The sequence below is a fragment of the Papaver somniferum genome, chromosome 7 (genome assembly GCF_003573695.1).
Source record: "Papaver somniferum cultivar HN1 chromosome 7, ASM357369v1, whole genome shotgun sequence".
In the NCBI taxonomy this organism is placed as follows: domain Eukaryota; kingdom Viridiplantae; phylum Streptophyta; class Magnoliopsida; order Ranunculales; family Papaveraceae; genus Papaver; species Papaver somniferum.
In genome coordinates this window covers 147,148,210-147,160,742 of record NC_039364.1, presented here as the reverse complement: position 1 = coordinate 147,160,742, position 12,533 = coordinate 147,148,210, and the positions used below count along the sequence as shown (strand labels likewise).

At 42.1% G+C, this 12,533-nt stretch overlaps 2 protein-coding genes across 4 annotated transcripts; both read right to left on the bottom strand.

Annotated features, from left to right (window-relative positions):
- Positions 1-262: 262 nt before the first annotated feature.
- Positions 263-2,822, bottom strand: LOC113298684 (pentatricopeptide repeat-containing protein At3g12770-like). Its single transcript, XM_026547494.1, has one exon. The coding sequence runs from the start codon at positions 2,533-2,535 to the stop codon at positions 352-354; it is 2,184 nt and encodes a 727-aa protein (XP_026403279.1). The 5' UTR covers positions 2,536-2,822; the 3' UTR covers positions 263-351.
- A 53-nt stretch (positions 2,823-2,875) lies between these two features.
- On the bottom strand, positions 2,876-12,295 carry LOC113298683 (protein RNA-directed DNA methylation 3-like). Of its 3 annotated transcripts, XM_026547492.1 has the most exons (21): positions 11,967-12,295; positions 11,025-11,275; positions 10,791-10,946; positions 10,519-10,677; positions 10,341-10,424; positions 9,858-9,925; positions 9,278-9,772; positions 9,135-9,183; positions 8,844-8,999; positions 8,585-8,731; positions 8,395-8,500; positions 8,136-8,291; positions 8,012-8,048; positions 7,864-7,892; positions 7,670-7,736; positions 7,158-7,185; positions 7,009-7,057; positions 6,727-6,903; positions 6,468-6,632; positions 3,314-6,377; positions 2,876-3,237 (listed from the first exon to the last, which is right to left on the bottom strand). In XM_026547492.1, exons 1-20 carry the CDS (start codon positions 12,193-12,195, stop codon positions 3,349-3,351), a joined length of 5,637 nt encoding a protein of 1,878 aa, XP_026403277.1. In that variant the 5' UTR covers positions 12,196-12,295; the 3' UTR covers positions 2,876-3,237; positions 3,314-3,348. The 3 variants fall into 3 exon arrangements, with proteins under 3 accessions (XP_026403277.1, XP_026403276.1, XP_026403278.1); XM_026547491.1 differs by having other exon boundaries at positions 2,876-6,377; XM_026547493.1 differs by lacking the exon at positions 6,468-6,632 and having other exon boundaries at positions 2,876-6,377; positions 6,739-6,903.
- Between the last annotated feature and the right edge of the window lie 238 nt (positions 12,296-12,533).

Sequence of the window (12,533 nt, the reverse complement as noted above, 5' to 3'; positions counted from 1 at the left end):
GAAGAGTATTTATAGTAAGCAACTACCGAAAAGAGGAAATTTCCAAAGCTAAATCCTACTGAAAACTTAACTCCTAAGTTAACTGGGAAGTCTGGAGTTCTCCCCTTTTCTCCTTGTTATATACATTATGAATGGGGGTATTCAGACACTATCAATACGAATTTAAACCGAAGTTATACGAAAAACACAATGGATCAGAATAGGGTACCCAAATGCAGGCGAATGAATCATGTGGTCCATGGCATTCAGAAGATTTGTGTGATATATCCAACTCCGTCACTGTTGTAAGCTTTCTTAAAGTTCAAAATTTAACAAGCATATATAGCGTGGGTACAGACACAAATTTTCTTTTCACCAATAATCTCCACAAGAACAAAGACCATCCTTGAAATGATGAAACCGGTTAGCATCCCTTACAACTATCTCTCTTCCAGCTAGCTTAGATATGAACTTCGCCGCTGAATGACAGTTCACACATGCCCGGAGGTTCTTTATTATTCGTAGAGTTGTGTCAGGAGGTGTGCTGATAAGTCCAAAAGCAATGGCTAACCTCTCACTGTGGTTGCACAGATTTTCTTCCTTGTCTTCATTGTTCAAATCATGCAAGGCTGAGTCTGTGTTGGGAACAAACCCTGCCTCCTTCATTCTTCTTTCCAGCTCCTCCAGCTCTTGATATATCTCTTTTGATCTAGGATGTGACTTATCTCCCACACGGAATGCCTGAAGTTTTCCATTTATCTCAATTAAACTGTACCCAAGATCTTTGCTCAATCCCTTCTCTTTCATCAGAACTCGAACCTTTGACACATGACTCCACATGCCGACTGAAGCATAGAGATTTGAGAGCTGCACGTAATGCCCTGCATTTAATGGGTCTAAAGAGAAAACACGTCCTGCTGCATATTCTCCTAAAGTCACACGGCGATGTATTTTGCAGGCACTGAGCAGTGCTCCCCACACTGTAATTCCTGGTTCCATGGGCATCTTTGTGATGAACTCATAGGCCTTGTCCAAATATCCACCACGACCAAGAAGATCAACCACACAAGCATAGTGTTGATGCCGGGGCTCAATCCCATAATCCCTTCTCATGCAAGAGAAATACTCCCATCCTTCTTGGACTAAACCAGAATGGTTGCATGCGATGAGAAGCCCGAGAAAGGTGACATCATTTGGTTTTACTCCTGCTAGTTTCATTTCTTGGAAAAGATCAATAGCGTCTTGGCCTTGACCATGCAAACCATAACTTACAATCATAGAGCTCCAAACTACCACATCTTTTTTCAGCATCCGATTAAATATAGAACGTGCAGAAGTTACACTGCCGCATTTTGCATACATGTCAATAAGGGCTGTATTGACAAATACATCGTTTTTGTACTCACTTCTGTTTATAAAATCATCCATCCATCTAGCCAACTCAAGAGACCCCACTTGCGCATAAGCTACAATTGCAGATCGTACTGATACAGAATCGGGTTTGATGTTTTTAGATATCATCGTGCGGAAAAGCTCTACAGCTTCGTCTGCGTAACCATTTTTTGCATACCCAGATATCATAGCGTTCCACAGAATCACATCTGGTATCTCCATTTGGTTAAACAAGAATTTTGCAACTGTCACTTCCCCAGATTTTGCATACATTGCTGTAAGTGCAATTAACATGTCAGGTTCTAAGTCAAGCCCCAATTTGACAACAGAACCATGAACAGCTTTCCCCTGCTTCAGATCTTCAACGTCAGTATAAGCCCTGAGAACACTCACAAGAGAAATCCAGTCCAGTTTTACATCAAACCGTCTCATTTCACAAAATATTCTTAAAGCTTCCATAGGCTGACCATTTTGGGAATAACCTGAAAGAATTGAGGTCCATGAAACAATATTCCTATCACCTAATCCATCGAAAACAAGTCGGGCCTGATCAATTTTACCACACTTTGCGTACAATGCCACCAGGCCATTCTGCACAAACACATCTGATTCAAACCCATGTCTGAATATCTGACAATGGATAGTTCTTCCCATTCCCAAAGCTGATGTAGCACTGCACGCTTTTAAGATATAGGGAAGAGTAAATCTATCCGGACCCGTGCCTTCCGTCTGCATTCTGGTATACATTTTAAGCGCATCACCAAATAAATTATTCTTAGAATAACCCCGTATAATTGCATTCCAAAGAAAAATATTTGGTTCATAAATTTCTTCAAATACTTTACGTGCATAATGAATTTCACCAATGTTTGAACACGAATTAACAAACTTGGTTACTAAATACTTGCTATCTTTTAATCCTGACACAATGAGATGGGTATGAATTTGTATGAGATGTCTCTTATGGGTTGAGTTGTCTATTAGATTGGAGAAGAAAATGTCAGGATCAACGGCATTGAAGTGGTTCGGTTCATCGTAGTAGTATTCTAGATGCAGAGATGATGCTGAAGAAAAATGTTCGACAAATATGCCGGGAAATTCAAATGGGATGCCCGTCAGAATGATAGAAATGCGAGATTTAGTGGTAATCCTTCTTCTTATCATGACTGCCTGGACACAGCAATCAAAAAGATTGAGAAGTCCCTGATTAGAACTTAAAAGTGAGGCTGTCACCTCCTCGTAAATATTAAAGCTGGATATTTGAAAATTTTAGATAGTGTCGTTCGTATGAATGGAATGGTGTTCCGAAAATTCTATCTTACTAGACACCGCCATTAGTTTGGTATTAGAGGTTAAGCCTTAGAGATTTTCTCAGAAAATTGCAATCTGATTTAAAATCTGAGGACAAGGGAGGTAGCCTTTTAAGTGAGGCATAATTTATTTTGAAAAGATTGCTAGACACCATAATTACCCAGAAAATTACTGGACACCACATACAAACGTCTTTGAAAAGATTCTTTATTTTGCCGAAAGATCATCCCCAGAAAAGCAATACATAATTTTAGCAATGCTTTCGTAAGAACGAAGTACTGCACATCATTCATTCTTTTTGACATGGGTGATCAAAGTTTGCTCATCCACCAGACTTACAAAACAACCCACATACAAAAGAAATGTCTTTCTTCCTTTCCCATCAGAAATGCTAGTACTTACTTTGTTCAGTTTCCACGGGGAAGTAGTTAGTTGTGCTGAAGTCCTATACATCCAAAATTCTAACATGCTAAAGTAGCTTAATTACATCAACAGCTAATAGTGGTCCCTTGGTATTTCTTCTTTCTTCCTCACCTCCATCTTCATGTCTTCATCCTGTACAACCAATCTGTTTCACTCTAGCAACAAAATAGACAAAGAAAAGAAGCCCAGATCATCTAATCTAATGTACCTGCCGGTTACCCATTCAAAGCAGAGAGTTTTCTGTTAGTTCCAGCCCCCACCACCTTCAGATCCTTTACCAGCAGCATCACCGGACGACTTGTTCCATCCTGAACCACCCTGACCACTCCATCCGCCAGCTTGATTACCATTCCCAACACTTCCACTTGCCCCATCAGCACTGCCTTTGTTCCAGCTTCCCTTGTTACTATCAGGAGCATTACTTCCCCATCCACCACTACCTCCACTTCCCCCTCCTTGGTTTCCACTTTTCTTGGCATCAGTGGCAGAACTTCCCCATCCTCCACCTCCACTATCACCTCCCTTCCAGCCACCACCACCATCATTATTACCTCCCTTCCAGCTACCGCCAACTTTGTTATCACCTCCACCACCACTGCCGCCGCCATTGTCCCCTCCTTTCCAGCCTCCACTATTGTTGCCTCCTTTCCAACCGCCTCCATTATCACCGCCCTTCCAGCCACCACCACCTCCACTGTCACCGCCATTATCCTTTCCTTTACAGCCACCGCCATTATCCCCTCCTTTCATGTTGCCTCCCTTCCAGCCACCGCCATTATCCCCTCCATTGTCACCGGCTTTCCAGCCTCCACCACCACCTCCATTGTCACCACCGGCTTTCCAGCCTCCACCGCCTCCTCCGTTGTCTCCACCTCCTCCTCCACCACCGGCTTTCCAGCCACCACCTCCTCCACCACCCTTCCAGCCACCACCGCCTCCTCCGTTGTCACCACCGGCTTTCCAGCCACCACCGCCGCTGTCACCACCGGCTTTCCAGCCACCACCGCCACCTCCACCACCGGCTTTCCAGCCACCACCACCTCCTCCGCTGTCACCACCGGCTTTCCAGCCACCACCACCTCCTCCGTTGTCACCACCTTTCCAGCCACCACCGGCTTTCCAGCCACCACCACCTCCTCCGTTGTCACCACCTTTCCAGCCACCACCGCCTCCGCTGTCACCACCTTTCCAGCCACCACCGCCTCCACTGCCACTGGCTTTCCAGCCTCCACCGCCACCCCCTCCATTGTCACCGCCGCCTCCGTTGTCACCGGCTTTCCAGCCACCACCGCCTCCATTATCACCTCCCTTCCAGCCACCACCGCCTCCATTATCACTTCCCTTCCAGCCACCACCGCCTCCATTATCACCTCCCTTCCAGCCACCACCGCCTCCATTATCACCTCTTCCACGGCCTCGGTTCCCAAATCCCCTCCCTCGATCTGAACCGCCTCTATTCCCAAAACGTCCACCACCTCTATCAGAACCATCCCTGCTTCCAAATCGTCCACCTCCACTATCTGCACCATCTCTATTTCCAAATCGTCCACCACCCCTGTCAGAACCTGAGAAGCGTCCACCCCTACCAAATCCTCTACCCCGTCCTCTGTTAGAGCCATCACCACCTTCCCCACCGCCCCCGCTGTCACAACCCTTCCATCCACCACTGTCACCACCCTTCCATCCACCACCGCCTCCACTGTCACCACCCTTCCAGCCACCACCTCCTCCGCTGTCACCACCCTTCCAGCCACCACCTCCTCCATCGTCACTGCCCTTCCAGCCACCACCGCTTTTCCAACCACCACCACCTCCGTTATCACCGCCTCCAAAGGTTTTACCTCCACTCCAACTACCACCAGCTGTATCTGGAGCACCAAGTACCCCTTCCCAGTTGGATGGTCGACTTTCATCATTACCTTTGCTTTTATTCCAACTAGAACCCTGCTGATCTCCCCCACCACTTCCCCAACCACCACTTGCCTGATTTCCTCCATCAACACCTTTCATCTTGGCCCAAGCGTCTCCTTCGTCTTTAGTTTCACTAGCAGATGATCCTTGATTCCCACCTCCCCAGGACTGGCTACCCCCAGACTTTTTCTCAGCAATTTTGCTTTCCCAACCTGATGTCTGATTTGCAGTAGCATTTCCATCAACAACTAGAGTTTCATCAGAGAATTTTTTTGTTCTCCAATCATCTTTAGTTACATTCCCTCCACCTTGTTTAGTTACATTCCCTCCACCTTGTTCTTCTGTAACTGATCCTCCTTTACCCCACCCAGAAGTTTGGTTTCCAGCAGATTTTGCGGGTGGCGAACTCCAGTTAGGTGCTCCACTGCCCCAGTTATCTCCACCACTTCCTTTGTTCCAAGCATCTGCATTGTCTTTGCTCTCTCCAGCTTCTTGAGTTGGATTACCCCAGCTAGACTTTTTATCCCCATCACTACCTGCATCTTTATTCCAACCTGAGGAAGCAGTAGCACCGCTATTCCAAGGCTTCTCTCCTTCACCTTTGTTTGTAACATGAGACTGACCCCTACCAGAAGATCTTCCCCCACCAAAATTATCTTTTCCTCCACATCTGCCACCTCTCCAGCCACCTGAACCTCGACCCCCTTCAAAAGATTTTGCAGCACCCCAGCTGTCTTGTTGATTTCCTTCTTTATCTGCGAAGTTCCCTTTACCCCAAGACGAAATCGCAGCAGCACTCGAAGTGTCTGATTTATTCCAATTGTCTGCACCCCAGACACCAAATCCAGCCTTTTGCTTCTCCTTCCCTCCATTAGTATCATTCACTTTGTCCCAGCTGCCAGCTTGATCTCCTGATTCTCCTTTTGGCTGTGACCCACCACCAGAGGCACTTCCCCAGCCCCCAGTTTGTTTCCCTGCTGCTGTGTTCCAACCGTCTGTATTACTAGCATTGTGAGACTCAACTACTTTACCCCAGTTGCCTTCCTCAGTTGCAGCTACATCTTTGCCTTTGTCAATAATGTCTGGTAAATCTGTTTTAGTGCTCCAACTATCCTTTTGGCTGCCACTTTCATTCTGTTGTTTTCCCCAATTACTAGTCTCAGCAGCCCCAGAGCCAGTATTTGCAGCAGCTTTACCCCAAGCATCTGTGCTATTTCCCCAGTTACCAACTTCATTTTGTTTATCGTCACCAGCTCTATCCTCTAGTGATGGTTTGTTGCCCCAAGAAGATATCCCCCAGCTGTCTTCATCTTTCTTAGAAGCTGGCTTGGCACCCCATCCATTTTCATCTTCATCTTTACCTATGTATAACATTAGAATCAAATGTTAGATGAGCAAATATAGCAATGACCCTCTTTCGCCAATAAGCAACTGCGGGCTACTTGACTCACCACTTCCAGAGGCTGTGTTAGTAGCAGTAGCATTACCCCAACCATCTTGACTTTTATCAGCAGCCGGGTCCTCATTTGATGTTTTACCCCATGATGAACTCCCCCAGCCACCTCCATCATTCTTAGGGATTGCTTTGGTACTCCATGGATTATCTTCATCTTTATCTGCAATAATAACATAATGAATCACACATTGCTCGGGTAACACAATACTAAAGTATTTTGTACTAAGAACGGTGTGAAATCAGACAAACTATACCTTTCTCAGCACCACTTCCAGAGGCTGTGTTAGCAGTAGCGTTACCCCAACCATCTTGGCTTGGTTTATCAGCAGCCGGGTCATCATTTGATGTTTTACCCCATGATGAACTCCCCCAGCCACCTCCATCATTCTTAGGGATTGCTTTGGTACTCCATGGATTATCTTCATCTTTATCTGCAATAATAACATAATGAGTCACACATTGCTCCGGTAACACAATACTAAAGTATTTTGTACTAAGAACAGTGTGAAATCAGACACAGCTTGGAGTAACTATACCTTTCTCAGCACCATCGCTGCCAAAGATATTCGCAAAGGTAGAATCGGCCTAGAGTATTGACAGGAAATAAAATGTAAGTATTGGACCATTTGAAAAGTCAAACAGACACTACACATGACAGATGATAGAAAAGAAGATCTGAACTAACCAATGCGGAAGAATCAGACCAACCATTCCTGCAAGCAAATTGTTCCAATTATCAGATCATGACAAACCAAATAGGCAGTAAAATGCAAGCAAAAAATTGGTACAACGTGAATGACTAAATTTCAATAGAAGAAGAAGATTGTATCAAACAAAGAAGTAACTACTTAACCACTTAAAAAAAAACGTGAAAGGGTAAAAACAAAGAGGTCACTAACCATAACGGACACAATAATCACATACTTAGTTCTAACATGAAATATTTCACTGTGCTCCTGTCATAACTGAAAGTTACATGTTTTAAGTTACACACTCTACTACACCACCCAAACGTACCCTCAACCCCTTTCTATAGGGGGGATGGTAGAAAACTATTGAACCCCTAACATCGCTATTGTCAGGTGATAAGACAATAAATAGTACTTAGTCAGATATATGGGTTCAGGGTTTTCAGCTATTCTAGAAGGCACAAACACGACCTAGAAGGTTAACTTTCAGAAGTCAAATGAATGTTACCTGCCACTTCCTGAGGCACCAGTATTCCACCCATCATTATCTGCTGCTCCTGAACCCCCCATCAGATCTTTTAAGTAAAAGATAATCAGGTGAAAACGTCAAGAAGAAAACCAAGTGTCATAAGAACCCACAAATAAATCAGGTAGGAAAGAAGATTGGTTTAGTTAACAAAAATAGTGATAAAGGGCACATACCACTCAATGGTTTTGTGGAATCAGAAAACCTGGATGGAAGAAACAAGCAAATGTTTCATACACACAAAATTGCACGTGTAAGGAAAGAAGTAGAAAACAGGTTGGTTCCCAGAAAAATGAAGCCAAACGAGTGACAAGGAAACCTCACCTTTTCACACCAGCTTCAGAAAGATGTTCAGCTTTAACTGCGCAAAAGAATAACAGAAGAAAATAAAAATAAAAACGAACATTGACAAAAGACTAACTGGAACCAAAAGGCTGTGCTCACAAACCTGTTATAACCTTCAACTGGGAATCGAGCTTTACTGTAACATCAGTCCGGTAGATGGCAATCACGCGGCAAAGGTGGCCCTTAAGAGGACCAAATCGGATTCTCAAAGTTTGGCCAATGGAGAAAGCTCCTTCCCTACCTTGGCGGTTGTTGTTGACTAAATACATGCAAGGTACTACGTTAGAAGCAACACGAAAAAAAACTCCACCTTCGAAACCAACCAGCTTGAAAAATACATGAGATCAAAGTTGAGGGCATACACTCTTGGTTGTTTTCCCTTCTTGCTTGCCATGCCGATCTAGATGATTGAGGAGATTGAGGAGATGCTGCTGAATCCTCAAACCCTGTGGGACCTGAATCATCAACCTGTAGCAGCCAAATTAAACTTAATGATAGGAAGAAAGAAAACAAGCAGACAAGTTACACCTCAGACATGGTTTTAAGACATACATCGATATCTTGACAGCCATTGAACAGCTTAATCTTCTCACACATTTGGCACTTAGCGCAAAAGTATCCACCATTCTCAAGATCGTTTTCACTATCATATACAAATATGTTGCCTTTGTAAATTTTCCTAACAATACCTTGCCTGCCCTGCACAGCACAAGCATAAACAGAGCATGTAAGCCTCTAATTATGAAGCTTAACACATCATTACTGCATCAACAAATATTGGACCAAACAAAAGTAAAATATAGGGACACACCATTAATGGACCTTCCAAGACTTTGACAGTATCATCGACGTATATAGCTTTCATGCGCTGGTCTAAACCGGTGAACTTCTTATCCAGGCATCCACTCTTTATGTCACGCATATTTACAGTAACCACTTTCGATTCTTCAGAATCTCCCTTCAAAATCTGAATTCAACAAGATACCCGAAATAAGCAATTTCCTTCTCTTTTCTACCAGGCAAAACATTAATATTGAAAATGTGCCAAGGAAGCACCATATGCGATAGTAAGGGAGCAACGGGAATCAAAATGTACCAATACCTTGTAGCTACCACTTTCCACGCCTACGATAACACCAAAATCTTTACGGCTGTACCATAGAAAATCCAGGTTAATTTCAAGCAGGAGTTGAAGCATAAAAAAACAACCAATACCAGGCAACAGTTTTTCAATATTCGACTTACCCAAAAAAGACAAAATCATACAGTTCAAAACCTTCCCCTTTCTTAGTCCCTGAAGTACTCTCAAAGTCCTTCCCTGATGTGCTTTCAAAGTCTTTCCCCGAGGTACTCTCGAATTCTTTCCCTGAAGTAGTCTCAAATCCTTTCCCAGACTTGCTGTCAAATCCTTTCCCACATTTGCTCTCAAATCCTTTAGTTTTACCCCCTTTACCATCCTTTGTCGGAGTTCTTGATTTATCAACCCCGCAATCTACAGTACGTTTTTTCCCTTTTTCACCAAAAAGGCCAGTTAGCCACTCCAGGTCATCATCTGTGTCCTTCTTAGAGGTCTCAAATTTAATGAGCTCATTGGCAGTAGGCACTACTCCAGATAAGATTAAAGATTCAATGGGGATCTTTTTGTACAAATAACCATCCTTGAGCATCAATCCATCAAGTACCTCGCAAACAATCCCAGTTTGACGGTCTCGCCTAAGCTCGATATGAGGACGAAAGTCCCTACAGTTGAAAGGGAAGGAAAGTGTCACAGATTTATAAATTAGAGCAGTGCACTACCTAGGAACAGGAGTTTTCGCAACATTACTCAAGTTCGTTTGAACTGATCAGCTTTGGTGCTGGTACAGCAGTTTGCTTGACATTTACTCCACCATTCTGCATCAACATTATAATCATGCATCATAAGCCAAGCATACCAAATAAGGTCAAGAGGAATGCAATGGAAAGTGCTTATTACTTAAAACTTAATTAACGCCTAAGAAAACCCAGATAACAAGCATCGAGGAAAAAGAAAATGCAGCGAATATTGTAAAAATCGATACTAATAATATTATATAAAGAGGTCACTATTAAATCTGAAAAATCAAATTCTGTCAACAGTCTCGCTGAGGAGAGTGACAGTACTCACAATTTTGAAGAAAACAGGATAGGCAGAAAATAATAAATATTAAGCCAATTTGGGAACAAAACAAAGATAAAATGAAGAACAACCAATATTACGTAACGCTTTCATTGTTTAAACCAGAAAATCATTGTAAATAACAAATTGTAAAAGCAGAAAGGATAGTACAAGTTTTTTGGCCATTGCTGTAAGATCAACTCTTGGGATAAGCTTTACTGTTGCTTTTCTCCGCTCACCATCAAAAAACACAACCTACAAGAGAGGGTCAACAGGTAGAGATGAACAACTGAACCAACTGCAAATCAGTAACAAGTAAAAAGTAACAATAAAAACCTATTTATCATACCTGAGCTAGATCTCCTTTATAATTGCCAAGCTTCACCCGAGCCCAAGTGCCCTTGGAGATTTCAATTTGTTTTTTTCGGAAAGACACCAAATGAGCAAGCTCATTCTTTGGGACAACAGTAACTCTAGTTGAATATATACCGGTCAGACCTTTACATGCCTGAAATAAGAAAACAAGAAAATGACACGGTATATTTGAGAAGCATTATCGTCATCTGGTGATAATGACTGATAAAAAAGCGCTAACATATACAAGAGGCAGCGTAGATATACCTCGACAATATCATATTCCCTGTCAGCTTCAATATAAATAAAACCCTTGCTTTGCTCCGGAGCAAATGCAGACACTATTTGCAGCTTATTTCCAAGAGATAGTAAATCTGCATACTTCTGCATGAGGCAGAAGGCTGAGTGCCGCTCACGTCCCATCTACATCCAACAAATAATTTATGATAATATTTCAAAGGTTTAATAATCCATAGAGAAACAAGTTGAAAATCATTATACCGTGCACTTGACTTTATATATAGGTGGACCATCATCCACAATAGAAATAATAGAATCGCCATCATGTTTAGGCTCATAATCATCATCTTCAGCATATCTAACATGTTTTGAACCAGGCTTGTATCTTTCTTTGATTAACTTTTCAATTTCGTCATCACTCAATTCTTCTTCTTTCGGGATAACTGGATATTGTGGTGCTTTTCCAAAAACGCCTTTCCCTTTTCCGCAGATATCACTGATATCCATCATATCTGCTTGCATTTGAAAAACAGCATTACAAAAATAATACTCAGTGACACTTCTTCACTACATTCCCAGTGCTCGCACATGAAAAAAACATCACAGGCATATCCAACAAATGCAACTAAACAAGATTGTAACAGAAAAGCAAATAGTACCCATGAAAAATAGAGCACAATTTTACGCATGTAAAGAAAGTGTAAGAAGAGAAAGATCTCATAATATACAACAAAATCCCAACATATATGTACACCAACCCTAACCCCAAACTAAGCTTGAACTAACAATCCTTTAGAAACACAGCATTTGAACACATCTAACACCACAAAATGCCAAACAACATCCCAAAACCCTAAACAAAATAAACCAACAATGCTCTTTCAGAAACCCTTTCACAGATTCAGAAGATCAGAAACAACAATAATGGTCTCAAACATGCATGCATATATAAAGTACGCACATACATACATCAATATAAACAAAATTACGTTTATTAGAATTGACAACTTTTCTAGGGTTTCCATAAACAGGACAAAAAGGCTCAACTGCATAACGCAAAACATTTTTAGCCTAATCCATACAGAACCCCCAAAATGCAGCAACATTACCAACAAAAATCATCAAAAAAAAAAACTGAAAAATCAAAAAAAAAAAAAAGGGGACAAAAACCCTAAAATCAAAAGAATCAGATGAAATTTATACCAGGCATTAAATTATCATCATCACTTTCGTCTTCTTCTTCTTCTTCATCCTCGTCGACATCAGCAGTAACATCGAAAAACTGAAGAACACCGGATCTTTTCCTTTTCCGGTCATTACTACTACTAGCACCAGTATTGGTTTTCTTAACAGTTGTTTTTGTTGCTAGTTTTTTACCCTTTGATGATGATGTTGAAGCTTTACCAGCAATTTCTTTACCCTTCACCGCCATTTTTACTCAAAATCACAAGAACATTACGGAACGAAGAATGGTTTCTGAAATTCTGAGAGAGAGAGAGTGAGAGATGAAAAGACCAGAGCGGTAACAATGAAAAATGAGGCCTTTTTGGGTTTCACTCACTACTAGGAGGAATCATATTAGCTTTCTTTAGACTGAAATACCCTTGTTTTGGGTATTTATTTACTTGAAGAAACTTTTGTTCCAGTGGTAGTTTCGTTACCTACTATTATAACTTGGGTGTATATTACGCTCTCACACTATGTAGCTGTTTGACGGTGATACTGTTTGTTTTGGGGGTTAAGGTGTTGTACACATTGGTTAAACTTGGT